At 40.0% G+C, this 27229-nt stretch overlaps 1 protein-coding gene across 6 annotated transcripts in view; it reads right to left on the reverse strand.

Annotated features, from left to right (window-relative positions):
• LOC122471595 (acyl-coenzyme A synthetase ACSM1, mitochondrial-like) overlaps window positions 1–26746 on the reverse strand; it is a 47691-nt gene extending 20945 nt beyond the window's left edge. The window contains exons 1-7 of one of the 6 annotated variants that reach the window (XM_043560385.1): window positions 26631–26746; window positions 26133–26318; window positions 25351–25496; window positions 19561–19803; window positions 4543–4753; window positions 2193–2400; window positions 303–443 (exon numbers count right to left, since the gene is read on the reverse strand). In XM_043560385.1, coding sequence (XP_043416320.1) covers window positions 303–443; window positions 2193–2400; window positions 4543–4753; window positions 19561–19752 — 752 coding nt within the window. In that variant the 5' untranslated portion in view covers window positions 19753–19803; window positions 25351–25496; window positions 26133–26318; window positions 26631–26746. The other 5 variants (XM_043560386.1, XM_043560387.1, XM_043560383.1 and 2 more) reach the window with 5 other exon arrangements.
• Window positions 26747–27229: the final 483 nt, after the last annotated feature.

Raw genomic sequence — 27229 nt, forward strand, 5'->3', positions numbered from 1 at the left:
TGGTTTGCTGAATGCGGGCACACATTTCCTACACACCTCTTGTTAAGGTGCTCAGGCAGGACCTAAATGTGCCTCCTTTGTCATCAGAGGCCTCTGTCAGCAAACCGTTAGCATTCCAAGTGTCTACATCTCAAGACTCTCAGGAGTCTGAACCAAAGAGCCCAGAGGGAAGAAACAGGATGGAGTCAATTCTACTTAGAGCTCTTTTCCCAACACACGTGTGCTCACACACACACATGCACACATACACACACCACCCCAGATCTGTGGCCCAGCATCTAAGTCAGTGCCTTCTTTCCTACCATGAAGGCAGAGAGGATCGCAAGGCAAGTCCATGACTGTGTTTCGCCATCTTGGGAAGGCCTGTTGTCCCACTGGTGAAGAAGATGGCCATTGGGTCCAGCGTCTTTGACTTAATACAGGTGTGATCTGGGGATGCTGATCTGCAAAGGGATTCAGTACAAAAGGGGAGAAGTCATGTTTCCTGCTTTGGGATCCCTGGGGATCCAATATGAGGGGATTGGAGTCAGAAAAATGGAGGTTTACAACACTGGAGGAAAAAGCAGTTCTCCTTGTATTAAGAATCAAACGGAATTTGTGAGTGACTTGGATAAGTAGACTGACATTTATTCATTTACAAAAGGGGGGAAATATAGTGGAATATTTTTAACGTAACAAACATTGAAATAGCACTTACTATCTTTCAGGCACTGCTCTAAGTGACTTACAAATAAGAACTCATTCAATCTTCAGAGCAACCCTAAAAGAGAAGTACTGCTTTTATTGTGCCCATTTTGTGGAGGAGGAAACTGAGGCTCAGAAAGGTTACATTACTTGCCTGAAGACATTTGGCCAGCATGTGGCACAGCCAGGATTCAAATTCAGTCTGATTCACAGACTGTGCTCTTAACCACACTGCTAAGCTTGTTTTTTTTTTTTTTTTATATGAAGTAGCTTTATAGGAATTTAACCCCATAATCTTGGCTATGAGGGGCAGGGAAAAGAAAATGAGGGAGAGTAAAAGAAACATAAATGCACATCTGTCCTGGTGTAAACTTGAGATGGTAGGTAAGCCTGAAGTCCCCCCGGTGTGCCTTGATTCTTGGGGGCTTCAGAATTGACAGTTTCTCCTTTGGGTCTATGCTTATAAATGCCAATTCCCTATGGTGTTCAATCATAGTAACTGCAAATGATCCCAAGACTGCCAGTAACACCAACTCTTGCTGAGAAATGGTACCATATTGACTTTTGGCAATTTAAGGGAATCTAAAGAATATCCTTTTTTAAATCTTTTTATTTTAAAGAGAGAGAGAGACAGAGAAACAGAGAATCTTAAGTAGGCTTCACATTCAGCACAGAGCCCAATGCGGGGCTCAGTACCACAATCCTGGGATCATGACCTGAACTGATATCAGGTTAGATGCTCAACTGTCTGGGTGACCCAGGCACCCCAAGAATATTCTTTATTTAAGCCATTTTCTTTTAGTTCTCTGACTTTAAAATCCAGTGTAAGATGTGACTTCAGCCTAATATTTGCTTTTTGAGGCTGAAGTAAAGAACTTTCAAAACTGAGGGGTTACTTTAAGAAAACAAACACAGCATGGTTTTCAGGTGATAGAAAAAATGTCTAAAGGTTTACAGAATCAGAGTTGTTGGTGGAAGGGGTCTTTCTTACTTCCAACACTTCCCTAACTTTCCCTGGGAGGTGTCCTTAAAGCTATGCAGCACCTGAGAGATGGAAATTGTTTGTTCCCCCAGCTGACTACCAGCCACAGCCTCAATTTTTCTTGCAGTCTCAAGTTTCCCTTAAAAAGTCATCTTGTACGTTCATTCAACCTCTTCATATATTTGTTTGTTATATAAAAATAATATTTCAGATTCCCTACCTACAAGGAAGATTCAACACAATAACCCTCTGACTCATCTCATTTGCACTAAAGTGTTTAGACTGTAGTGACAGAGGCATAGAATTTCAATACTCTTATTTTACAAATAAAGCAACTGCATCCAAGAGAGGGGAAGGAACCAGCCCAGGGTCACAAAACAAATCGGGGGCACAGCTGGGAAGAGAAGTCTTCTGGCATCAGTCCAGGTGACCTTCTCCCACTGAACGTTTGTCTACCAGCACTTGGGAGTGAATGCTCTTCTCTTGCCCTTCCTTAGAAAACACATTCATCAGATCTGAAACTTACTTAATCAGCGATCGGAAGTCCAGCCACCCGTGACGGCTATGGTCAGACACCAGGAGCTTTGTTTTCAGAGCAGGACACTCAGAAACTAGGGAATCCACCTCTGGGGCAAGGGTATCTGTGGTCATGATGCCCTGGGCTTTAGACACTTGTAATCGGTAGAGAATGTCCTTGGCTTTCATCTGGGTGGTTCCTGGCATGAAGATTATTCCTGGGGATGAAAAAAGGAACTTTTGGGTTTCAGGCCTGGCTTATCTGCATAGAAATCTGCTAGCTTCTTGCTGTGCAAAGTATGGTCCATGGACCAGTACCATCAGCACCACAAAAATCTCATGCCCCATCCCAAACTACTGAATCAGAATTTGCACTTTAAGAAACTCTCCAAGGGATTCCTATGTATATTGAAATTTGAAAAGCCTGACCTAACCTTCTTCTACTCTAGGTGGATCAAGCCAGTAGACAGGTGAATCCTACTTTAGGACTGGGACTACAGACTATGGACACAAGTAGTACAGTGTCTTTGACACCAGGTTTAGCTGTATCCCTGCCTCCATTTTTCTCCTCTCACTTCCTCCTCTTTCAGTCCCTTGTGTCATCTTGAATCTCCTCTCTTTTCTTCATTCCTCATACCCAAATTTAACTACATTATCCTTTTAACTTTCCTACACTCCCTTCCATCTTCCATCACCAACAGTTAGTTCAGGTCTTTGTGTGCCTCTACTGGGTTCTAATCTCTCCACCAGATGGCTCATCCTGAATCTTGCTACCACCTACCTTCCATTTTATTACCTGTTCAGGTTCCACAGAACACTGACTTCCCCCTCTGCTTTTCTTCTCCTCACCAGCCCCTGTGCCCTCTCTCCAGGAAAGCACCATACTCTGAACACCCAACAGTGAAGGCACTGCCCACCCTCCACCTTTTCCTCTTACAAATCTATTCCCTATTACAAGATGCCTATTCTTCACACAGACTTCTCCTGACTCTAAGTTTTTGCATGTCTTATGCCCATTCTTGGACTCTCCTTCCTTTGCTTCTATTCTTCTTTTATTCTATCCCAGAGCACTCAGCTCTTGTCTTGGATTTCCTATGTGCCATCTCTCAGCTCTACAGATGACATGGCTTCTCTGTACTCTCTCTGCTGTTGCTGTTAATTCTTGATTCCACATGACCTTGATGGATTAATGTAGGGTTTTATTTGTGAGGAAATATATCACCATGCATTTTAAAGCAATTAAAAAAAAATTCTGGAGTCCCACACCAATTCTACATTATATAGATACAAAAATATGCAATTAAAAGGGGGAAGGGAAATCTCCACAGAATAAATGTGGAGGGAATAATACAATTAGAAAATTCTCATATAAAACCACCATAATAATATTCAATTCAATCAAGAATAATCAATGGATTCTCATGTAATAGGGTGAAAGACAGTTGGGGAACAGGATATTCACACAGTCTCAAAAGTATTACAGTACAGATTACTTAACAATTACAAAGGGAAATTGTGCCTTACAAAAGTGTTTGTAAATAATATCATCGATGATAGGACAAACCGACTTCATGTATCTCCTGATGTAAAGCATTGAGATAAGCATGTTGTCTTTTTAGTACTCCTACTAAAAATGTTTATCTGAATATAATCTTGAAAAAAGAGTCAGAAATACAAATTTTGTGGGACCTTCTGAAAAACAACTGGCTTAGACATTTCCAAGATGTTGTCATGCAGAAAAGTTTAGATTAACAGAGATTGAGGAGACCTTACAATGTAATGCAATGCATGACCTTCTATCAGATTTTGGATTTAAACAAACAAAAAATGGGTATAAAATACACTGTTGGGACAATTAAAGAATTCTGGCCACGGATATACATTATATCAAAGTTATACTTCTTGTGTGATAACTCTGTTGTGGTTATGTGAGGAGAATGTCATGGATCATAGCAGATGCATGCTCCAGGGTTTATGGGTGTTTATCTGGTGTTTATGGATGCCACAATGTCTGCAGCTGATACTTAAATGTCTCAGTGTGGGAGGGGAGCAAAATGTTAACAACTGATGTTTTTTAAAAAAAAATGAAACTGTGCAAGAGAAAGTGTGTGTGTGTGTGTGTGTGTGTGTGTGTGTTTATGTGTCTGTGTCTGTGTATGAATTAGAGAGTGATGACATTGTGTTTGAGGGTGTATAAGTTGAGGAAGACAGAGAGAAGTAGCAAACGAATATTTGAAGGAGTCTGAGAAAGAAAAAGACTATGAAGAATAAGAAAAAGGGGCAGGGAAAAGTTAATATTTCAGGACCCATTGGCTCCAGGCTAGACCTAAAGTCTGTTGGGGTCTCTTTGGGTCACTGACCTGTTCGGATGCAGCCTATGACCACCAGCCACCACTCGGGCACTCGAGGCAGGATCAAGGCTAGACGGTCTCCCTGCTGCAGGCCGCAGGTCTGGGTGAAGACGTTGGCTGCACGGCGGGATAAGTCTGTCATCTCTCTGAAACTCCACTTCACTTCATCACCTTGATTATTCACCCACCACAGGGCTGGGTTTGGACCTCTCTTGCCCTCCTGGTCAAGATCATACATCATGTGTTATTTCCTATGTTAAAGGAAAAGGGCACTTATTTGGCCAGCCCACTACCTTAGCTACATGAAAATGTAGCTCAAGAACTGAGATCCAATTTTAAAGCATTTATAGAATGAAGGGAAGTGGGTAGGGTATGATCCAGCCACCTTCTTCTGGTCTACTGTAACTACCTCCTCTCAAGTCACATAAAACCAGGAATAGTTCCATGTTACCTATTAAAACCTTAAAATTGCATTCCCCATGTGTCTGTCTTAGTTCCACATAGATGGTATGTTTCCTCTGTGCTTCAGTTTTATCATCTATGAAATGGGTACAATACTACCTAGAAAGTAGTAAAGTTTAAATTAGTTATTTAAAGAGGTGAAATGTATATGATAGTGCCTGGGAACATAGTAGGTACTCAATGAAATTATTATCATTATTGGGGCACTTGGGTGGCTCAGTCAGTTGAGCGCCCGACTTCGGCTCAGGTCATGATCTCATGGTTCATGAGTTGGAACCCGGTATTAGGCTCACTGCTTTCAGCGCACAACTGGCTGCTTCAGATGCTCTGTTTCCCTCTCTCTCTGCTCCTCCCCAACATACATACTCTCTCTCTCTCTGTCTCTCTCTCTCTCTGTCTCTCTCTCTCTCAAAAACAAACATTAAAGTAAATTACTATCATTATTACCATTATTACAACAAAAGAAGAGACTAATTTAATTCCTGAATGTTTGGGGGAATTTATTTTTAAAATTAACGTACCTCTGGAGGTGAAATAAGCAAGAAGGCAGACCTGGGAGCTCCAAGGTAGCCTTTGTTTCCTCACAGAAACGTCAAGTAAACAACAGACTACAATAGCTATGTAGAAACTCTAGAAATAGTCAAGGATCTGCAGCAAATTAATGCCCAAACAATAAAAAATTCCTACTCTAAATGGTAAGAAATTCTAGGTTGTTTTCTGCTGCTTACCCTTGTCCCATCCCCTCTCTTGTGTTGTACAGTATGATCAGGAGGAAGCCACCCAATTTGCAGCCCCTGTCTTGGAATTTGTTTCAGTATTCTGCCCTGTGTGGAGGCTGCCTGAGAGACTGGTTTCTGCCTCATCTGAATCAGAGCTCAGATAGGAATTGTGACATAGTTTGAATATCAGACTGGAGGTGGGTGAAAGCAGTGGCAGATGCCACACTGAGTGAAAACTGTAGAACTGTGGCCACCTCGGAGGGAGACTACAGGCAGAGGAGGACAATAAAACATTTGAGCCCCAAGAAGAAGCAGATATGAGACTTTTAATGCAATTAAAACATATAAAAGCAGTATCATGTCTGGGAAATTTGAGAAAAAAACACACATGCACAGGCCTAGGAAAGACACATGCCCAAGACCTGAAGATCTAAGAAGACCTTAAGTTTTCATACTGGTCAGATTACTGGAGGGCTTTCTCTGCATGAAGTTAGGCTGCAAAGACAGACAGAGGTGGCTACTTTTTTCAAATGTCCAGTTTTCAACAACAGATCACAAGGCCATGTTGCCCATTCAAAGGAACAAAACAAATTTCCAGAAACTTACCCTAAAGGGACACAGGTTTCAGTTATTAGACAGACACTTTAAAATGATCGTCTTAACTATCCTGAAAGTGCTGAAGGAAAACAGACAAAGAACCAAAGCAAATCAGAAAAGCAATATATGAACACAATGAGAATACCAACAGAGATAGAAATTATAAAAGAGAACCAAACAGAAACTGCGGATCTGAAAAATACAATAACTGAATTGAAAACTTTATGAGAAGGATTCAACAGCAGATCCAAGCAGGAAGAAGAAAGAGTCAGTAAACTTGAACACAAGTCATTTTAAATTATGGAGTCAGAGAAGCAAAGAGAAAAAAAAAAAATAAAGAAAAGTAAACAGAGCCCAAAGCACATAGTATACAAACAAGCAGAGCAACATACACATTATGGGAGTCCTAGAAGAAGAGACAAAAGGAGCCATCAGCTTATTTGAAGAAACAATGGCTGAAAAAAAGCAAAACCTTATTTGTATTAAATACAAATTTATATAGTAGTGTTCATTCATTCATTCGTTCATTCATTCATTACATGGATGTACAAATACAAGAGGCTCAAACAATTCCAAGAAAACCCAGAGAGATCCATACAGAGACACATAATCAAACGAAAAAGCCAAAGACAGAATCCTGAAAGCAGCAAAAAAAAAAAAAAAAAAAAAAAAAAAGTGACTCATCATGCATAAGGAATCCTCAATAAGATTATTAGTGGCAGGCCAGAAGACCCACCAAATAAGAAGGATTACATATTTGACGTGATGGGTAAAAAGGTGTCAATCAACAACTTCTATATTTGGCAATCCCCATGAAAATAACACCAGCATTCTTCAGAGAGCTAGGAAAAAAATCCTAAAATTTGTATGGAACCAGGAAAGACCCCAAATAGCCAAAGCAATCCTGAAAAAGAAAACCAAAACTGGAGGTATCACAATCCCAGACTTCAAAATGTATTACAAATCTGTAATCATCAAGACAGTATGGTACTGGCACTAAAACAGACACCCAGATCAATTGAATGCAATAGAAAACCTAAAAATGGACCCACAAACATATGGCCAACTAATCTTTGACAAAGCAGGAAAGTATATCCAAGGGAAAAAAGACAATCTCTTCAGCAAATGTTGCTGGGAAAACTGGACAGTGACATGCAGAAAAATGACCTGGACCACTTTTGTACACCATACAAAAAACTAAACTCAAAATGGATAAAAAACCCAAACATAAGACAGGAAGCCATCAAAATCCTCAAGGAGAAAGCAGGCAAAAACCTTTTTGACCTCAGTCGCAGCAACTTCTTACTCAACATGTCTCCAGAGGCAAGGGAAACAAAAACAAAAATGAACTATTGGGAACTCATCAAAATAAAAAGCTTCTGCACAGTGAAGGAAACAACCAGCAAAACTAAAAGGCAACTGACAGAATGGGAGAAGATATTTGCAAATGACATATCAGATAAAGGGTTAGTATCCAAAATCTATAAAGAACTTCTCAAACTCAACACCCAAAAAACAAATAATCCAGTGAAGAAATGGGCAAAAGACATGAATAGACACTTTTCCAAAGAAGACATCCAGATGGCCAGCAGACACATGAAAAAATGCTCAACATCACTCATCATCAGGGAAATACAAATCAAAACCACAATGAGATACCACCTCACGCCTGTCAGAAGGGCTAACATTAACAACTCAGGCAACAACAGATGTTGGTGAGGATGTGGAGAAAGAGGATCTCTTTCACACTGCTGGTGGGAATCCAAACTGGTGCAGCCACTCTGGAAAACAGTCTGGAGTTTCCTCAAAAAATTAAAAATAGAACTACACTACAACCCAGTCATTGCACTACTAGGTATTTATCCAAGGGATATAGGTGTTTTGAAAGGGCACATTCACCCCAATGTTTACAGTAGTGCTATGAACAATAGCCAAAGTATGGAAAGAGCCCAAATGTCCATTGATGGATGAATGTATAAAGAATATGTGGTATATATATATACACACACACACACACACAATGGAGTATTACTTGGCAATCAAAAAGAATGAAATCTTGTCATTTGCAATTACATGGATAGAATTAGAGAGTATTATGCTAAGTGAAATTAGCCAGTCATAGAAAGACAAATATCATTTGACTTCACTCATATGATGATTTAAGATTCAAAACAGATGAACAAAAGGAAGGGAGGCAAAAACAATATAAAAACAGGGAGGGGGCAAAACATAAGAGATTCTTAAATATAGAGACAAACAAAAAATTGCTGGAGGGGCTGTGGGAGGGGGGATGGGCTAAATGTGTAAGGGGCATTAAGGAATCTACTCCTGAAATCGATGTGCTATTTGCTAACTAACTTGAATGTAAATTTAAAAATAATTAATTAATTTAAAAAAAAGAAGAAATTCTCTATTTGGCAAAACTGTCCTTCAAAAATGAGGGAGAAATTATGTCATTCTCAGATAAACAAAAATTGAGGGAGTTCATTATGGTTAAACTTTGTCTATAAGAAATACTAAAAGGGGACACCTGGGTGGCTCAATTGGTTAAGCAAACAATTTTGCCTCAGGTCATGATGTCATGGTCCATGAGTTTGAGCCCTGAGTCAGGCTCTGTGCTGACAGCTCAGAGCCTGGAGCCTACTTCAGATTCTGTGTCTCCCTCTCACTTTTCCCCTCCCCTGCTCGTACTCTGTCTCTCTCTCTCTCTCAAAAATAAAACATTAAAACATTTTTTAATTAAAAAAAAAGCCTAAAAGGAGTCCAATTTGAAATAAAAGGATGTTACAGAGTAGCCTGAATACAAAAACCTAAAGTTCTTTGATAAAATACGTGGACAAATATAAAAACAAGTATTATTATAATTTTGATTTGAAACTCCATTTTTTATTCTTTCACAGTATTTAAAAGACAAAAGCATAAAAAATAATTATAAGTCTATGTTAATGAGTACACAATATATAAATATCTAATTTGTGATATCAATAAAACAACATGGGGAGGTAAGAGGGAGCTGGAAAAAATTAGGATTTCTGTATGCAAATAAAGTTGTTACTAGTTTAAAATAGATTATTATAACTTTAGGATGTTATATGTACTCCTCATAATAAGCACAGAAATTATCTACAGTATATATACAAAAGGAAATGAGAAGGGACTGAAGGCATATTACAAAAAAATTAACTAAAGACAAAGAAAGGCAGTAAGGGAGGAAATGAGGAACCAAAAGCTATGACATCAAGAAAACAATTAACAATATAGCAATAGTAAGTTCTTCCTTATCAGCAATAACTTTAAATGGATGTGCACTAAACTCCCCAGTCTAAAGACATAAACTGGCAGAATGTATTAAAAATGAAAAAAGAATCCAACTATATTCTGTCTACAAAATTGCTATTTCCACATGATAGATTATGATAAAAAACCATCAAACAACTTGCAGAAATTGTTTTGGAATAATAATTTCACAATACAATATTAATTAAAAAGAGCAAAACCATATTTACATTATAATCCAAATGTATATAGTAGTAACCATTCATTTGTTCAATTAATATATATATATATATTTTTCAATATATGAAATTTATTGTCAAATTGGTTTCCATACAACACCCAGTGCTCATCCCAAAAGGTGCCCTCCTCAATACGCATCACCCACCCTCCTCTTCCTCCCACCCCCCATCAACCCTCAGTTTGTTCTCAGTTCATTTGTTCAATTAATATATATTTACTAAATTCTCATTATTTGTTAGGGACTATTCTTAGACCAAAGGATACAATGGGGAAAAAGACATACATGTACATACATGGTTTTAATATTTTTTGCCAATTTTCATTTTCTTGTTTAAATACACTTTCTTATTTTCCCCCAAACTTTCTATAATGAGCATGTTTTTTAAAAGATTTCATTTTTAAGCTAATTTATTTATTTTGAGAAAGACAGAGACAGAGAGAGACAGGGAAAGAGAGACAGAGACAGAGAGAGCACAAATGGGGGAGGGGCAGAGAGAGAGGGAGAGAGAGAGAGAATCCCAAACAGGCTCTGCACTGTCATTGGGGAGCCCGAGGTAGGGTTCAGACTCACAAACTGTGAGATCATGATCTGAGCCAAAGTTGGACACTTAACTGACTGAGCCACCCAGGCACCCCAAAAGATTTCATTTTTTAAAAATTAATTTCCAAAAACTGTCCAGAGTAAAAGTTCAGGCAATGCAGAATCTTATGAACAGAAACATTTCTTATAAATAGAAAAATGTCTTCAAATATCTCTTCACATTTTCACTCTCTGAAGGTCAGCACTGATAATTATCTGGCGTATATTCTTCCAGCAATCTTTTTCCACATATGTGCAAACATGATCCTACCACCTTTGTCCCATATGATCAGAACAAAAGAGTGTATCTCACTTGAGAAAAGATAAGATTAATATATATGTATATGCATATGTAAGTATTCAGATCTATGAAAAAAGCAGTGCTATGAAAACGTTCTTGCCCAACAGATGGAAGAATATTAGCAAGTGTAATCACTAGTTATGCACTGCTTATATAAAGGGAGCAGAGTATGTAATATTCTTGTAGGGGGCGCCTGGGTGGCTCAGTCAGTTAAGCATCCGACTTCAGCTCAGGTCATGATCTCATGGTCCGTGAGTTTGAGCCCCGCGTCAGGCTCTGGGCTGATGGCTCAGAGCCTGGAGCCTGTTTCAGATTCTGTGTCTCCCTCTCTCTGCCCCTCCCCTGTTCATGCTCTGTCTCTCTCTGTCTCAAAAATAAATAAACGTTAAAAAAAAATTTAAAAAAAAAAGAATATTCTTGTAGGAGTTTGAAAAATGATGGAAAAGCTTGTGTATCAAGGTGGAAAACATTTGCTGCTCGGAACTCAGTGTTTTAGACCTTACCTTTGCTTCTTGAAGAAGATACTGCTTAAATAATTATAGATTTTTGTGTTAAAGATTAACCTGATAATGTGATATTGAGACAAAACTGTTTTCAAGAAGAGAAAAACAGCTCCTAAACTTAGATTTGAAATTTAAATTTTTATGAGATAAAGTTTGAAGCCAAAGGAAATTGAGAAACAGTTTCAAAACATAAAATGTTTATGGGGCTCCTGGGTGGCTCAGTTGGTTAAATGACTGACTTCAGCTCAGGTCATGATTTCATGGTTTGAGTTTGAGCCCCATATCTGGCTCTGTGTAGACAGCCTGGAGCTTGGGATTCTGCCTCCCTCTCTCTCTCTCTGCCCCTCTCCTGCTTGTACTCTCTCTTTCTCAAAATAAATAAATAAACTTAAAACAAAGAAATCAGATAAAAAAGGGCACATCCTGCATTATTCCATTTCTATGAAACTCTAGGAAAGAGAAATATAATCTGCAAGGCAGCAGATCAGTGGTTCCCTGGGGCTCAGAGTGGGGGTAGGGACCAAGAGAAAACAAAAGGAAACTTCTTAGATGATGGAAATGTTCTAAAACTCAAACTTTACACTAAAAAGGTGTGCATTTTATTCTATGTCAATTACATATCAACATAGTTACTCTTTGCTAATACCTAACTAAAATATACTTTGAAGAAGGAAAATTGGAAAAGTTTGCGAGATCAAGCCCCATGTTGGGTTCTACATTGACAGCTTGGAGCCTTCTTAGGATTCTCTCTTCCTCTCTCTCTCTCTCACTCTCTCTCTCTGTTCCCTGTTCCTCCCCTGATCATGCACTCTCTTTCTCTCTCAAAATAAATTATATATATCTACACATACATATACATAAATATATAAGAGTTTATGGCCTATAGAAAAAATTTGCCTCAATCTTATTTCCAATGAATTTTAAGTTGAAATTCAAAGAGTTCTGTAAATTAATGATAGAATATGATAGACTAATAGAATTTATATCCTAGCTGACATAGATAGAACACTTTACCCAATGATGATATAATTCTAATTCTTTTCCATTGCATTTGGAACATTTATCAATCTCGAGAAATCTCAAAAGTTTAAAACAGAGTATGTTTTCTAACCACAGTGGAATTAAGCTAGGAATCATTAACAATAAGATAATGAGAAAACCATCCCCAACTATCTGGAAACTAACTAGTACACTTCTATATAATCTAGAGGTCAGAGAAGGATCAAAAAGGCAAATAGAAACTATTTCCAACTGAATGATAATAAAATACAACATGTCAAAATTTGTGTGGTGCACCTAAAAGGAATGCTTACTGGAAAATATATACTTTTAAATACATACATTAGAAAAGAAGGCAGGCAAAAAAGTAAGAACATAAATTTGCATCAAGAAACTGAAAAAGGAAAAGCCAATCAAATCAAAGGAAAGTAGGAAGAAGGTAATAATAAAGATAAGAGCATGCATCCGTGGAATGGAAAATAAATATGCAATTGAGAATATCAGTAAAGCCAAAGCTGGTTTTGAGAAGATGTATCAGATTGATAAACTCTTAGAAAGATTTACCCAGGGAAAAAAAGAAAAATAACATAGTAACGATATTAGGAATGAAAAAGTGCACACAAATGCAATTCTTACAGACATTAAAATAGCAACAAGAGAAAATTATGAATAATTTTATGCCAATAAATATGACATTTGGATGAAATTAACAAATTACTAAAAAAGCAACTTGCTAAAACTGATAGAATCAAAATCTTTTTTTAAAATTTTATTTTCTATTTTTTTAAATTTACATCCAAATTAGCATATAGTACAATGATTTCAGGAGTAGATTCCTTAGTGCCCCTTACCCACTTAGCCCATCCCCCCTCCCACAACCCCTCCAGTAACCCTCTGTTTGTTCTCCATATTTATGAGTCTCTTCTGTTTTGTCCCCCTCCCTGTTTTTATATTACTTTTGTTTCCCTTCCCTTATGTTCATTTGTTTTGTCTCTTAAAGTCTTCATATGAGTGAAACTATATGATTTTTGTCTTTCTCTGACTAATTTCACTTAGCATAATACCTTCCAGTTCCATCCACGTAGTTGCAAATGGCAAGATTTCATTCTTTTTGATTGCCAAGTAATACTCCATTGTATATATATACCACATTTTCTTTATCCATTCATCCATCGATGGACATTTGGGCTCTTTCTATACTTTGGTTATTGTTGATAGTGCTGCTATAAACATGGAGTTGCATGTGTCCCTTTGAAACAGCACACCTGTATCCTGTGGATAAATGCCTAGTAGTGCAACAGCTGGGTCATAGGGTAGTTCTATTTTCAGTTTTTTGAGGAAACTTCATACTGTTCTCCAGAGTGGCTGCACCAGTTTGCACTCCCACCAACAATGCAAAAGAGATCCTCTTTCTCCACACCCTCGCCAACATCTGTTGTTGCCTGAGCTGTTAATGTTAGCCATTCTAACAGGTGTAAGGTGGTATTTCATTGTGGTTTTGATTTGTATTTCCCTGATGATGAGTGATGTTGAGCATTTTTTCATGTGTCTGCTGGCCATCTGGATGTCTTCTTTGGAAAAGTGTCTATTCATGTCTTTTGCCCATTTCTTCACTGGGTTATTTGTTTTTTGGGTGTTGAGTTTGAGAAGTTCTTTATAGATTTTGGATACTAACCCTTTATCTGATATGTCATTTGCAAATATCTTCTCCCATTCTGTCGGTTGCCTTTGAGTATTGCTGATTGTTTCCTTCGCTGTGCAGAAGGTTTATTTATTTATTTATTTATTTATTTATTTTTTAATGTTTTTATTTATTTTTGAGACAGAGAGAGACAGAGCATGATCAGGGGAGGGGCAGAGAGAGAGGGAGAGACAGAATCTGAAGCAGGCTCTAGGCTCTGAGCTGCCAGCACACAGCCCGACGCGGGGCTCAAACTCATGGACTGTGAGATCATGACCTGAGCTGAAGTTGGACGCTTAACCAACTGAGCCACCCAGGCACCCCAGAAGCTTTTTATTTTGATGAAGTCCCAGTAGTTCGTTTTTGCTTTTGTCTCCCTTGCCTCTGGAGATGTGCTGAGTAAGAAGTTGCTGTGGCCAAGATCAAAAAACCATATAATACCAAGGAATAAATCTTTAAAAAAAAATTTTTTTTACACTTATTTAATTTTTGAGAGACATAGAGAGAGCACAAGTTGGGGAGGGGCAGAGAGAGAAGGAGACACAGAATCCAAAGCAGGCTCCAGGCTCTGACCTGTCAGCACAGAGCCCGATGTGGGGCTCGAACTCACAAACTATGAGATCATGACCTGAGCCGAAGTTGGAGCTTAACGGACAGAGCCACCCAGGTACCCCAGAATAAATCTAACCAAACAGGTAAAAAGTCTATATGCTGAAAACTATATAAAGTTTATGAAAGAAAGTGAAGAAGACACAAAAAAAATGGAAAAAGATTCCATGCTCCTGGATAGGAAGAACAAATAATGTTAAGATGTCAATACTACCCAAAGCAATCTACATATTCAATGCAATCCCTATCAAAATAACACCAGTATTCTTCACAGAGCTAGAACAAATAATCCTCAAATTTGTATGGAACCAGAAAAGACCCCGAATAGCCAAAGTAATCTTGAAAAAGAAAACCAAAGCAAGAGGCATCACAATCCCAGACTTCAAGCTATACTAAAAGCTGTAACCATCAAGACAGTATGGTACTGGCACAAAAACAGACACTCAGATCAATGGAACAGAATAGAGAACCCAGAAAAGGACCCACAAACGTATGGCCAACTAATCTTTGACAAAGCAGGAAAGAGTATCCAATGGAATAAAGACAGTCTCTTCAGCAAGTGGTGCTGGGAAAACTGGACAGAGACATGCAGAAGAATGAACCTGGACCACTTTCTTACACCATACACAAAAAATAAATTCAAAATGAATGAAAGACCTAAATGTAAGACAGGAAGCCATCAAAATCCTTGAGCAGAAAGCAGGCAAAAACCTCTTTGATCAAAATGTTATTTTTAAAGTTTATTTTCTGAGAGAGAGTATGTGAGTAGGAGAGGGGCAGAGAGAGAGAGAGAGAGAGAAGAACAGAGGATCTAAAGCAGGTTCTGTGCTGACAGCAGAGAGCATGATGTGGGGTCCAAACTCATGAACTGCAAGACCATGACCTGAGCTTAAGTCGGACACTTAACTGACTGAGTCACCCACGTGCCCCTAGAATCAAAATCTTAATAACCTTGTATCTATTAAAGAAATTAAATCCATTACTAAGAGCTTCCCTACAATGAAAACCCCATATTTTATGCCTAAAAGTTTTGGTATGCATTCTAGTGTGTTAAGAATTTGACTTGAAAAACGGATGCTTTTAGATAAGCTGGGATAATCTTGTTTTTATACCAGCAGTTGTAAACTCAGAGGTTACAGGGGACAGGCAAGTAAAATAAATGAGAGAAGCCTGCCATGTTCCTCTGGGGTAAACTGGAGAGCCATGAGTCTCTCAACAGAGAGCAACCATTCAACTCTACTGACTGCTGCAGTAGAGGAATGCTTGTTTAGTATTATGAGAAATGACTTTACAAAAGAAGCGCCAAAGACTGATTCTGGTTTCTGTACTCTGGATTTCTCCACATGAAGCCACCCTGTGCCAAAGCCTCCTTCTTCCCATGTACATATTTACAACACATCCACGAGAAAGTTAATGGTTCATTGCTAAAATACAACCAAGTTATGGCCACCAACATTGCTGACCTTGTGCTGGTTGTGCTGCTGCTCAGGGTGCATGCATTCAAATTCATTCAACAACTAGTTGAATGTACCAGCATGTTCTACATGCTGGGGATACAACAGTTAACATAACAGTAAAAATTCCCCTAGCTCATGGAACTGACATTCCAGTGCCAAAGACACTATATGTGTATTAGAATTATAAAAGATAAACACTTTTTTGTGAATATCATGAAGGATTCCTTTATGGGATGCTGGGACAAAAGTCTAATAGTTTAAAAAGAACACAAAGACCCTTTTAAACTGTACCAGTCCTCGGATTGTTATTAATTTCTTACATAAAAGTACAGAATTAAATTCAGGAGCCACTAAACACAGACTCGCTGACTCAGAGAAATCTCAGCAGATCTGACTGTTAAATGTTAAGGAACTTGGAATGTTTGGCAGCACATAATTTATTTGGGCAAATATTATGGGACAAAGAGCCAGGCAATGTGGGGCAAGGGCATTAAGCTGTTGTTGTTTTTTATGCTTTGTGATTAACTGTGAGGAATCAGCTTAGGAATTCTCTGAGTCTGCACTGATGGCATGAAGAATTAGAAAGCTATAGCATGTACACACCCAAGTTTAGGTAAACTTGAGTAGATAAATAAGATTAGGTAAAGTGGGGCAAAAGTCCCAGTATAGAACAAAGGTATAGGAATAGGGAATCTCAGGATGAAAACATCCCAGATGAGATAAACAAGATTAGGTATTCAGGGTGGAAATGCCCCCCAACTTAGTACTATAGCAGAAAGTTGCTTCCATAGGAAGGAAGGACCAAATTAGATAAATAGGTAAATAGGGCTACAGACCACTGCAGGGCGAAATTGCCAAAAGTGGAGCTAATTAGCAAAAGAAAGGTGCCTTGTTGACCCTGAGGTAGAATGCTCTGTCTTTCTTGTCCCCTAGACCAGTTTAGGTAAACAGAGGTGGTGCCTCATGTCTGCTATAAACAACCTTCAGCCCAGCACCAGGATTCTGTTTTGTGTTAACCCAAACCCCTAACACCGCATATCTTCAAAATCCCATTTCTCTCACATCCATGAATTAATGTTCATGATTTCATTGTCTTTTTGTGCACACCCATCACCATGTTTGTAAGCCTTCTGATCCTAATAGAAACAGAACGAGGACCCTTACTCGGGACTCTTGTCCTCCCCCGGACATTAGCCACTCTCGCATTTTTAATCCTGTGTCCCGCTGTCTTGATGGATAAGAAAGAACACCAGATCCAGAGTTTACAATTAATATCTATTTGACTATATGTATTAAGCAATGTTTAATATAAAATTGTATCAGGGGTTGGTAGGAAGAAATTGTTTGTCATGAGTTTCACCAAAACAAACAAAACGTAAGGTTGCTGACACTGTATTCACCTCTCCTAGGACATGAAGTGGGGAATCACACTGTCTATAGAGGAAAAATGAAGAGCTGCACATTTTATCTACTTTCCTATCTCCATTACCTAGAATAGTAATTGGCACATGTTAGGGGCTCACTAAGTTTTAACAGAATGGATGGATGGATGGATGGATGTAGTATCAAAGGGAGAGAATGAATGAATTTGGACAGAATGCAACCTCTCATGAACAGATTTGGGAGGCTTCTCTAGGAATCAAATCAAGTTGTGTGTAATATGTTAGGAGTCTAGAGTAACAAAATGTTTAATTTCTTTTTTTTTTTTTTTAATTTTTTTTTTTCAACGTTTATTTATTTTTGGGACAGAGAGAGACAGAGCATGAACGGGGGAGGGGCAGAGAGAGGGAGACACAGAATCGGAAACAGGCTCCAGGCTCTGAGCCATCAGCCCGGAGCCTGATGCGGGGCTCGAACTCACGGACCGCGAGATCGTGACCTGGCTGAAGTCGGACGCTTAACCGACTGCGCCACCCAGGCGCCCCCAAAATGTTTAATTTCTAAGATGAGTCAGGGGTTATAAGTTGGTGGCCTGTATCCCACCTCTGGACATAGGTTGTCTGGCTTACCAGGTACTTTCTTTTGTTTTATAACTAATTCTTTGCCAGGGCACTGGGTGGCTCAGTTGAGGAAAAGCTAGGGGAGAGGCCCCATGCATCACTAGAGACACAATGACCAAGATCAAGGCAATTAGCAAAGTGGCAACAGACAGATGAGAAGTGTTGGCAGAATAAATATTATTGGGATGAGGACGCTGGGGGTGGGGAGAACTTGGAGACATGGATAAATGGGCAAGGTTCAACAAGGATGATATAAAACGCAACAAAGATGAGGCATCCTGAGGTCATATTTACTTGGTGGTTCTCTCCATGGGTTGATGTGTTAACTACCTATAAGGACTATAAATCAAGGGGAAAGTGAAGGCATCACTTCTTGCTCTCTCCACCTCCTCCCTCTCCAGCCCATCTCATGGTTCAAAAGTTCTTAACTAGATTACTGGTCAGGGCAGTGATGAAAGCCAGCTTAGAATATGAGGAAAGAGATGTTTGGCATCATCAAATTGTGATACCAGGTTAAATAATGTATTACAGAATTAGATAGCCTGGACCCAAATCCTGTTCTTTCCCTTATTAGGCATGTGCTGGTTTCTGTGTGTTATTTACACCCTTGACACCTCAGTTCCCTCATCTAGAAAATGGGGGTGATGAAAATGCTCACCTACTCATAGTATTAAATGCCAAGTGCGCTTTAAAAAGTGCCTATGCCCTCCCTTGGCATTATTATGGAAGTTCAGAAAAAGGAAAAAGAAGGAGGTGGGGAAGAAGCCCACATGTTAGTTGAATACTAACATATAATGCAGGTGCATGGGAAATTTAAAAATTATATTAACTCTCTGACTCCATATCAGGTAAATTCTGTCCAAAGACAGTGTTGGGTGAGTTTTCTCACTGTGGACATCACCAGCTGGGACTTAGTAGCTGGAGCACCATGAACTGTCTATCTCAACTCCTAATGTCCCTACTTCACCTCTCTTGGTCTGTCTCTTGGAGAGAGATAAACTGAACAGTTGGGTTTTTCTGTAGACATGTGTAATCTCTAGAGGCCATATGGACTATTTTCCCTATACATACCCTAAAGACACACTCAAGTAGTTAGTTGATAGGGAGGAATCCAGTTACACATGCCATCCTCAAAGAATGACAGATGACATGACCTAGCTACATGTGTCAGATGCTCATGTGTACAGTCAGGTGATCTGTCCCTTCCCTCTGAGTGTAGCCTGAAGTGAAGACCAAGTGTAATGAGACAAATTCCTATTAGGCTCATAGTCTCATTAGTTGAAGGTAAGAATTCAGACTAAGGTCAACTTACCGACCTTAGAAACTTTGGTCACAATTATGTGACTGTGTACCAGATATTTTCACCTGCTATCTTGTTTCCAAAATGAGATTATCACCATTTCATCCATAAAACCACTGAGGCTCAGAGGATTGAGAACATGACTAGGCTGAGAATTGAACCCCCAAATGTAAGCTTTTCCCACAACACTTCTAAGCTGAGGCAGAAGCCATTTCTGGTTCTGTGCCCCTCAGTCTACTATGATCATGATAAGATCAATGAGGCCATTCTTGTTCTCACCTCCCATCATGAGTGCCTCCTTACCTGCTCCATTTGAGTCCAATAGTCCAGGACATCACTTGCAAAGTTAAATTCCTTAGGTCTATCGTAGTCATTCCATCTCAGGGTTCCAGCTCCTGATAAAGACCGGCAACAAAGGTACCAAGGGGCAGGGTGAAAGCCATGGTAGGATTTGCGGATGCCCCAGAGGACTTGGAGCCTCATCAGCCTCTGCATGGTGGAAGAGGCCTCAGGAAGCTGACACAGAATTCTCAGGTCAACACCTGCCTTGGGAAGAGATAGTACTAGATTGGCCATGGAATAGTAATTTCCTTCACAAAATGAAGGCAATAGCTTTGTGAGAGAAATAGCTTTGTTTCAGATCACCAGAATGTGGACGACACAAGACCCATCTGCATCGCTACCCCTCTCTTGTTAATATTTTCTCCCGGATTCTGTGAGCCAACAATTTTTCCTGCCTGAGATTGCATTTCTGTCACTTGAGACTATAAGGATATTGACAAATATACAGCACCATACTCAGGAATGATGAGGCTAATATCACAACACCTGTGCTAGTGGACTGATATCTGGCCAGATGGGGGGCAGGGAACTTTCCCAGGACATCATTCCAGGCAGCTATCACCAACCCATCAGAGTTGACCCATGAAATGAAACTTTTTGCCACTCCAGATCCCAACAAAGACCCTTCACATGGAAGCAGAAACTTCATTTATTATTATTGATGACTGTGAAAAACTGCCTTAAGCTAGAACTATCTTTCCATGAGAATGCTGGCTGAAGGAAACCATTTCACAAGCAGTTTTGCCATCCAAGCACTTTATGTCTGCAAACAATAAAGTCTCCTCCCCCTTGGATTCAGCAATCATGATGACAGACCACAGAATAGATGGATAAAACCTAGCTCAATTTACTTTAAGGTGCTTTAGACCAATAATAATCTAACCCCAATTTTGAGGCTGCCCCCAGAGCCCCACTTTGCATTCCTAGTTGGGGAGGCACTGCTATATATGCGATAGAGTGAATGTCTGCATAAAATAGGATACTTGAAAAGTTCATCACTTAGAGTTTGCTTGTCAGCATGGATCCTTGGGCCACATGAACTAAATAAAGTATGCCCCTTTCTTTTTACCTCCTGTCAATCAACAGTACCATCTTTTGTTTTATCAGAGCACTTTTGGGCTAGAAAGACCCTAAGATATCAGCTGAGCCAGACCTGGCCCTTAGACATACTCCTGTTGGCTCTTGGTCTTTGTAGGGAAATTTAGAAGTTTTTTTAAAGTTTACTTATTTATTAATTTGGGGGGGGGGAGAGAAAGAGGAGAGAATGAATGAGTTTGAGTGGCGAAGGGGCAGAGAGAGAGGGAGAGAGAGAGAGAATTCCAAGTAGGCTCTACACTGTCAGCACAGAATCCAACATGGGGTTTGGACTCATGAGCTGTGAGAGCATGACCTGAGCTGAAACCAAGATCTAGATGCTTAACTGACTAAGCGTCCCTGGAGGGAAATTTTAAATGGTCAACATTTAAACCTTGGGAGGTTTCATTTTAAAGCCCAGAAGGTTTCTCTTGAAAATGTAGGAGGTCTGGCAATACTGGGCCTTTATTTCAAACTGGCACTAACTGACTGAAGCTGAGAATTGTATGCTTAATTTACATGGAATGTTCTCCAATTTGACATGGTTTTCACCATGACTTTTTTTTCCCACACCAGCTTGCTTCTCCACTTACTGTACCTGTCAAGCCTCTGTGCATATTTGAGCTTAAAATCATTCATTTGGGCCAACATCTCCAAAGGGAAAGGGATTTCCCCAAGGTTGCAAGGCAAGTGTGGTAGCAGAGCTGGTTCTAGAAACATGCCTTTCATGTTCTTTTGTCCAACACATACCTGCCTCCACAAATGTGAACTGATTCAGAGCAGGAATAACAGACTCATCTGTGATTTTTATGCATGGTTATATAAATGGCCTCAGGAATCTTCCTTAAAATGCTCAGGGTCAGTGCAAATGACCCCTGAGTTAGTGGCTAAAGACAACAACAAAAGCAAGAGAAATAAGGAGGAAATTAATTCATCCTTTATTAGGTGTTAAATTGCATCTCCTTAAAATTCATATGTTGAAGTCCTGAGCTCCCAGTACCTCAGAATGTGACTATATTTGGAGACAGAATATTTTCAGAGCTGATTAAGCTAAAATGAGGCCAGTAGATGGACCCAAATCCAGTATGACTGGTGGCATTAAAAGAAGAGGAGATTAGGACACAGACACACATAGCAAGGAAAATGACATGCAAACATGAAAATAGGTATCCAAAACCCAAGGAGTGAGGCCTCCGAAAAACCAACCCTCAGACAGCTTGATCTCAGGCTTCTCACCTCCAGAACTATGAGAAAAGACATTTGTGTTTGGAGCCCCCACAGTCTATGGTACTTTGTTATGGCAGTCCCAGCAAATGAACACACCTCTCTTAATCAAATAAAAAGAAATTACGTTGGCATCATCTTATAAATGTGTTTGCAACTCTAATTTAATCTCCACGAGAAGACCAAACACAGTGCCCAGTGAGGACTGTGGTAGCCAAGAGTGTGCCCTTAGGAGTCAAACATCATAGCTTCTAATTCCAGCCACTTCACTCACCACCTAGGTAAATGGGCAATTTTCTTAACCTCTGTCTAAAATATGGAAATACTGGCAGCACCTGTTTCCTACACTTGTGGTGATGAATGGCTGACATCCCACCTAAGGCATTTAGGCATGGACTCAGTGCAGATGAGTGCTCCGGAATCAGGAGCTATTATTAGTTGTCACTGTCTCTGGGGAAACTCTCACGTGCTTAATCTTTGGAATTAGAGTCTAAAGAGAAGGAACAGGAATAAATTAATGAACAATCTTTTGAAGTGCTTTAAAGTAAATGAACAAATCAGGAGACTATAGATGCTGGAGAGGATGTGGAGAAATGGGAACCCTCTTGCACTGTTGGTGGGAATGCAAACTGGTGCAGCCACTCTGGAAAACAGTGTGGAGGTTCCTGCAAAAATTAAAATAGATCTACCCTATGACCCAGGAATAGCACTGCTAGGAATTTACCCAAGGGATACAGGAGTGCTGACACATAGGGGCACTTGTACCCCAATGTTTATAGCAGCACTCTCAACAATGGCCAAATTATGGAAAGAGCCTAAATGTCCATCAACTGATGAATGGATAAAGAAATTGTGGTTTATATACACAGTGGAATACTACGTGGCAATGATACAGAATGAAATATAGCCTTTTGTAGCAATGTGGATGGAACTGGAGAGTGTAATGCTAAGTGGAATAAGTCATACAGAGAAAGACAGATACCATATGTTTTCACTCTTATGTGGATCCTGAGAAACTTAACAGAAGACCATGGGGGAGGGGGAGGAAAAAAAAGTTAGAGAGGGAGGGAGCCAAACCATAAGAGACTCTTAAAAACTGAGAACAAACTGAGGGTTGATGGGGGGTGGGAGGGGGAGGAGGGTTGGTGATGGGCATTGAGGAGGGCACCTGTTAGGATGAGCACTGGATGTTGTATGGAAACCAATTTGACAACAAATTTCGTATTAAAAAAATAAAAATTGAATAAAGGTCAAATCTATCCATAAAAAAAAAAGAAGTGCTTTAAAGTATATTTTGAAGTCACTGTGGAATTGTGGCTTTGAAAGGTGGCTAAGCCCACCATTATGTGCCTAGGTACACAGTGCTTGAAGAGTTCCTGGAACTGAGCTTTGATTTCACAAGATTTTGGACTGAAAAAGCTATTTATTTTATGAGGCAACACACTTAGCATGGAGTTACAGAGCCAAGTTTAGTTCCACTGGCTACCAGCTCAGTAAACTTGGCCACTGTTTTTATGTCTCTGGAATTAAGGGCACACTAGTAATATCTACCTTGGGGCTTCCTACAAGGATTAGTGATATAATATGTATACATTATCTTGCCAGCATTGTGCCTAATATACAATAAGGGCTAAATAAATATTGAAATGCTAATTCCCAGCAAATTCTGAAGCCAACTCCCCATTAGATATTAAAAATTTTTTTTTAATTTTTTTTTCCAACGTTTTTTATTTATTTTTGGGACAGAGAGAGACAGAGCATGAATGGGGGAGGGGCAGAGAGAGAGGGAGACACAGAATCGGAAACAGTCTCCAGGCTCCAAGTCATCAGCCCAGAGCCTGACGCGGGGCTCGAACTCACAGACTGCGAGATCATGACCTGGCTGAAGTCGGACGCCTAACCGACTGCGCCCCCCAGGCGCCCCTAAAAATATTTTTTAAATGAAAGACATTCACTTTATATAATATGAACTAACTTCTGCATAGTGGAATTTTCTTTCACTTGTTCACTTTCTGGGTCATTCTTACTTCTCTATGTACCCTCCTTCACAGCCCATCACATTCAGATCTGCCTAACATGAAACAGATCACACTCTATGCCAGCCACTGCACTTGGCCTATCACATGTATAATCTCCTTTATCCTTCTCACGATACCCCCATTCTCCTTTTGCAATTAAGGAAATTAAATGTGAAAAGAGTTAAGAGCCTTGCCCAAAGTCAGCCAACCTATAAGTGACACAGTCAGAACTTGAAATTTGGTCTTCATATTTTAAACTATGCAAATACTTTCCTGTCCTACGTACATAGACACACACACACACACACACACACCTCACAAAGATGCTATCGTTCACCTGTCTTACCTGGTACTCTCTAGGCAAGAGGTGGGCTTGGTCCTGGACTAGTGTAGAAATGGGAACTTGGCATATTCTGTTCTCTCTGATCAGAAAAGTCCCCAACACTGTACACACAAAAGAACTTTCCACCTCTGGGGCGGAGAACTTGGCAAGAATTGGATGATTTAGAAATAGGAGGAGATGCTCAGATAGAAAAGGGCAGAAAACAATCACAGTCCTCCATGGGAGATAATCAGTTGGGTAAAGAAAGTATTTGAAGTCATCCCAGTTCTTATGGGATGATGACCTGCGGTGTGAATAAATAAATAAAGTCAAATGGAGAACTCTCACTAGCTCTCTGTGGCTAACCTGCTCTCTGTCCCAACCCTGTACCTCCAATGCTCACATTTAAGTGACAGCCAAGTGGCACAAAGCCTGTGCTCTGGAAGCAGAAAGGTCTGAGTTTAAGTCTCCAGTCTGCCACCTACCATCTCTTTGACTTTCACTGACCTCCTTTATCTACCCTTGTTTCCTTATGTGCAAAATTGGAATGATAATAAGGATACCTGTCTCTTAGGGTCGTCTTGTCTTTGTTGCCTTTGTTAGGATTAGAGAATAATTTATGATGAGCATGTAGCACAGTGCTTGGCATAATCAATGGTGGCTGTTTTTATTAATTTGAGATTTGGAGAGAAATACTTTGGTGTACTAGCAAAATGCAGGGTCTTTGGAATCCCAAGGCCTGAGCTGAAATTCTGGATCAACCTCTTACAAAATGGCTGATGGACAAGTCATTTGCTTCTTCTAACCCTTGACGTTCTCATCTGAAAAACAGAGGAGTGGGGTTGTTAATCAGATTTGTCCCTTGAGATCTTTGAAAGGACTGCACCTGGTAAAGTTTGTACAGCACTTGGCTGAGGCATGTAGATGCTGGATTGATATTGATGCTGCATTGAATAAGCCCAAATTGCTGCATGAAGTGGCTTGCACTGTTAGTTTTCTACTAGAGACATTTTTGGGGTGTTGTGGGGGGATGGGGATCTCCAGAACCTTGACCCAACTTTCCCAGACCCTTTTTTACCCTCCCACCCTCCAATGCACCAAGGACAAAAATACCTCTGCTTGAAGTCACCACAAAGATTGCTGGAGGCACACAGAATATCCCTGCCAGGGCTGACAGGCAAGCCTGGTTTCTGAAAGGTGAGTTGTCCTCCTCCTGGCTGATTCACTCATGATGAATTCTCAGCTCAAGATAGGCTTTTCTACAGAGAAGAGTGGATGAGAAGGCAGTGATAGTTGACTGGGCATAGATTAAAAATTAAACAGCCAAAGTATCAGAGCATAAAAGACCTTGATATTCAAGCAGAAGATGCAGTCACTTTTGGGAAGATGGTGGGGACAGGAGGAAAAGTCCACAATACACACTCTGGATCTCAGTGGATCTCCTGTATGGAAATGTAACACTGGTGTTGTGGTCAAGAAGACCAACTCTGGAGCCCGGCAGCCTGGGCTTTGGTACTGCTTTACCAGTTACCAGTTCTGTGACACTAACCAGCTTTCCTATTCCCATGTGCCTTAGTTTGCTAATCTGCAACAACGGGTCGATGGTACAGATAGGGGAATTCTCTAAAGATTCCATGCACACTTCTATTTTCATTTTGAAGCCTCTCTCACAATCAGAATAAGGCCATTGAATTTCAGGTCTTGGACAATGAACACTAGGCAGACACTAGTCACGTCTGGTCTAGGAAGTTCTCTATATTCTCTTCCCCTGACTCAGTAGTCCCGGAAACCCCATGTAGAGATAATAACATCAAAATATATCAAGAGACACTATCAGCCTCATTCTCTGTCGGGCCCATTCTGCATTACAGCTTTTAGATACCACATTCTCTTACCTCTCTGTACAGTTTGCTGGGATTTCTGGACCTCCCAAACCAATGGTGAGATAGGCTCTGCATCCAGCTCACAGCCCCAGGGGTCTCTGTATCTCTTACCCCAGGATCCTCTTCTTTTCAGAGTAACCAGACCCTGGAGGCATGCGAGAGATGGAATGTTACCCACACGTGTGTAGAGAAGAACGACTGAAAAAGAAAAAACAAAAATCATGAGGGCATCAAAAAGCTGGATCTTAGTTTCTGTAAATTAAACCCCTGCTTTTCTAAGCAAACACCCCCTTCCTGCTCAGGTTCAGTCCTTCTCCTCTATCCCTCCTTCTGTGGCTGACTGGCTCTGTTGGCCACCTGCAGGTTTAATTGAAGGTAACTAAAATTAAGTAAGAGGTTACTTCTGATCCAAACTCTCAGAGCCAGTTTGCCATGCCCAGGCTGACTGCGCCTCTGATTGCTAAGACAGCATTTATTCTCTTGGCACCCACTCTGCCCCTCACACTGCACCTCTCCTAGTGGTTTGCCTGAACCCCGCCAGGTGCCTCCACAGGCCTCATCTCCGCGGATCTCTATTGTACTCGTGTAGTGATACTAGAGTACAACCTGTTCCCGATGAGTTGTCTGCTGCAGCAATGGAACAAGTCACGCTGGTGCCTCCAACTCTAAAGGTTGGCTCCTTTCTGGTAACCATCAGTTAGTTCTCTATAGTTAAGTCCATTTCTTGGTGAGAGGGGGTGAAGGGTGAAATAGATAAATGGGGATTAAGGAGGGCCCTTGTGAGGAGAACCTGATGTTATATTTAAATAATGAATCGCTAAATTGTACACCTGCAACTAATATTACAATGTATGTTAACTAACTGGAATTTAAATTTTAAAAACTTAAAAATATATATTCTTTAAATAGAAAAAAAAAGAAAACTTGGCTCTTTTCCCTACCGATCCTTGGCTAGCTACTTCCTTGTAGGTAGGTGACACTACTTGCCTTTTCTCTCAAGTTTTCGTTTTGGTCTCGTCCTTTTCTTCTTCTCTGCAATCCTGCCCCATTCTTACTGTATCTCAGACTTAGCCATACCTTGCCTTCCTTTCTTTTCTCTTTATTTACTT

The sequence above is a fragment of the Prionailurus bengalensis genome, chromosome E3 (assembly GCF_016509475.1).
Source record: "Prionailurus bengalensis isolate Pbe53 chromosome E3, Fcat_Pben_1.1_paternal_pri, whole genome shotgun sequence".
Classification (NCBI taxonomy): Eukaryota; Metazoa; Chordata; class Mammalia; order Carnivora; family Felidae; genus Prionailurus; species Prionailurus bengalensis.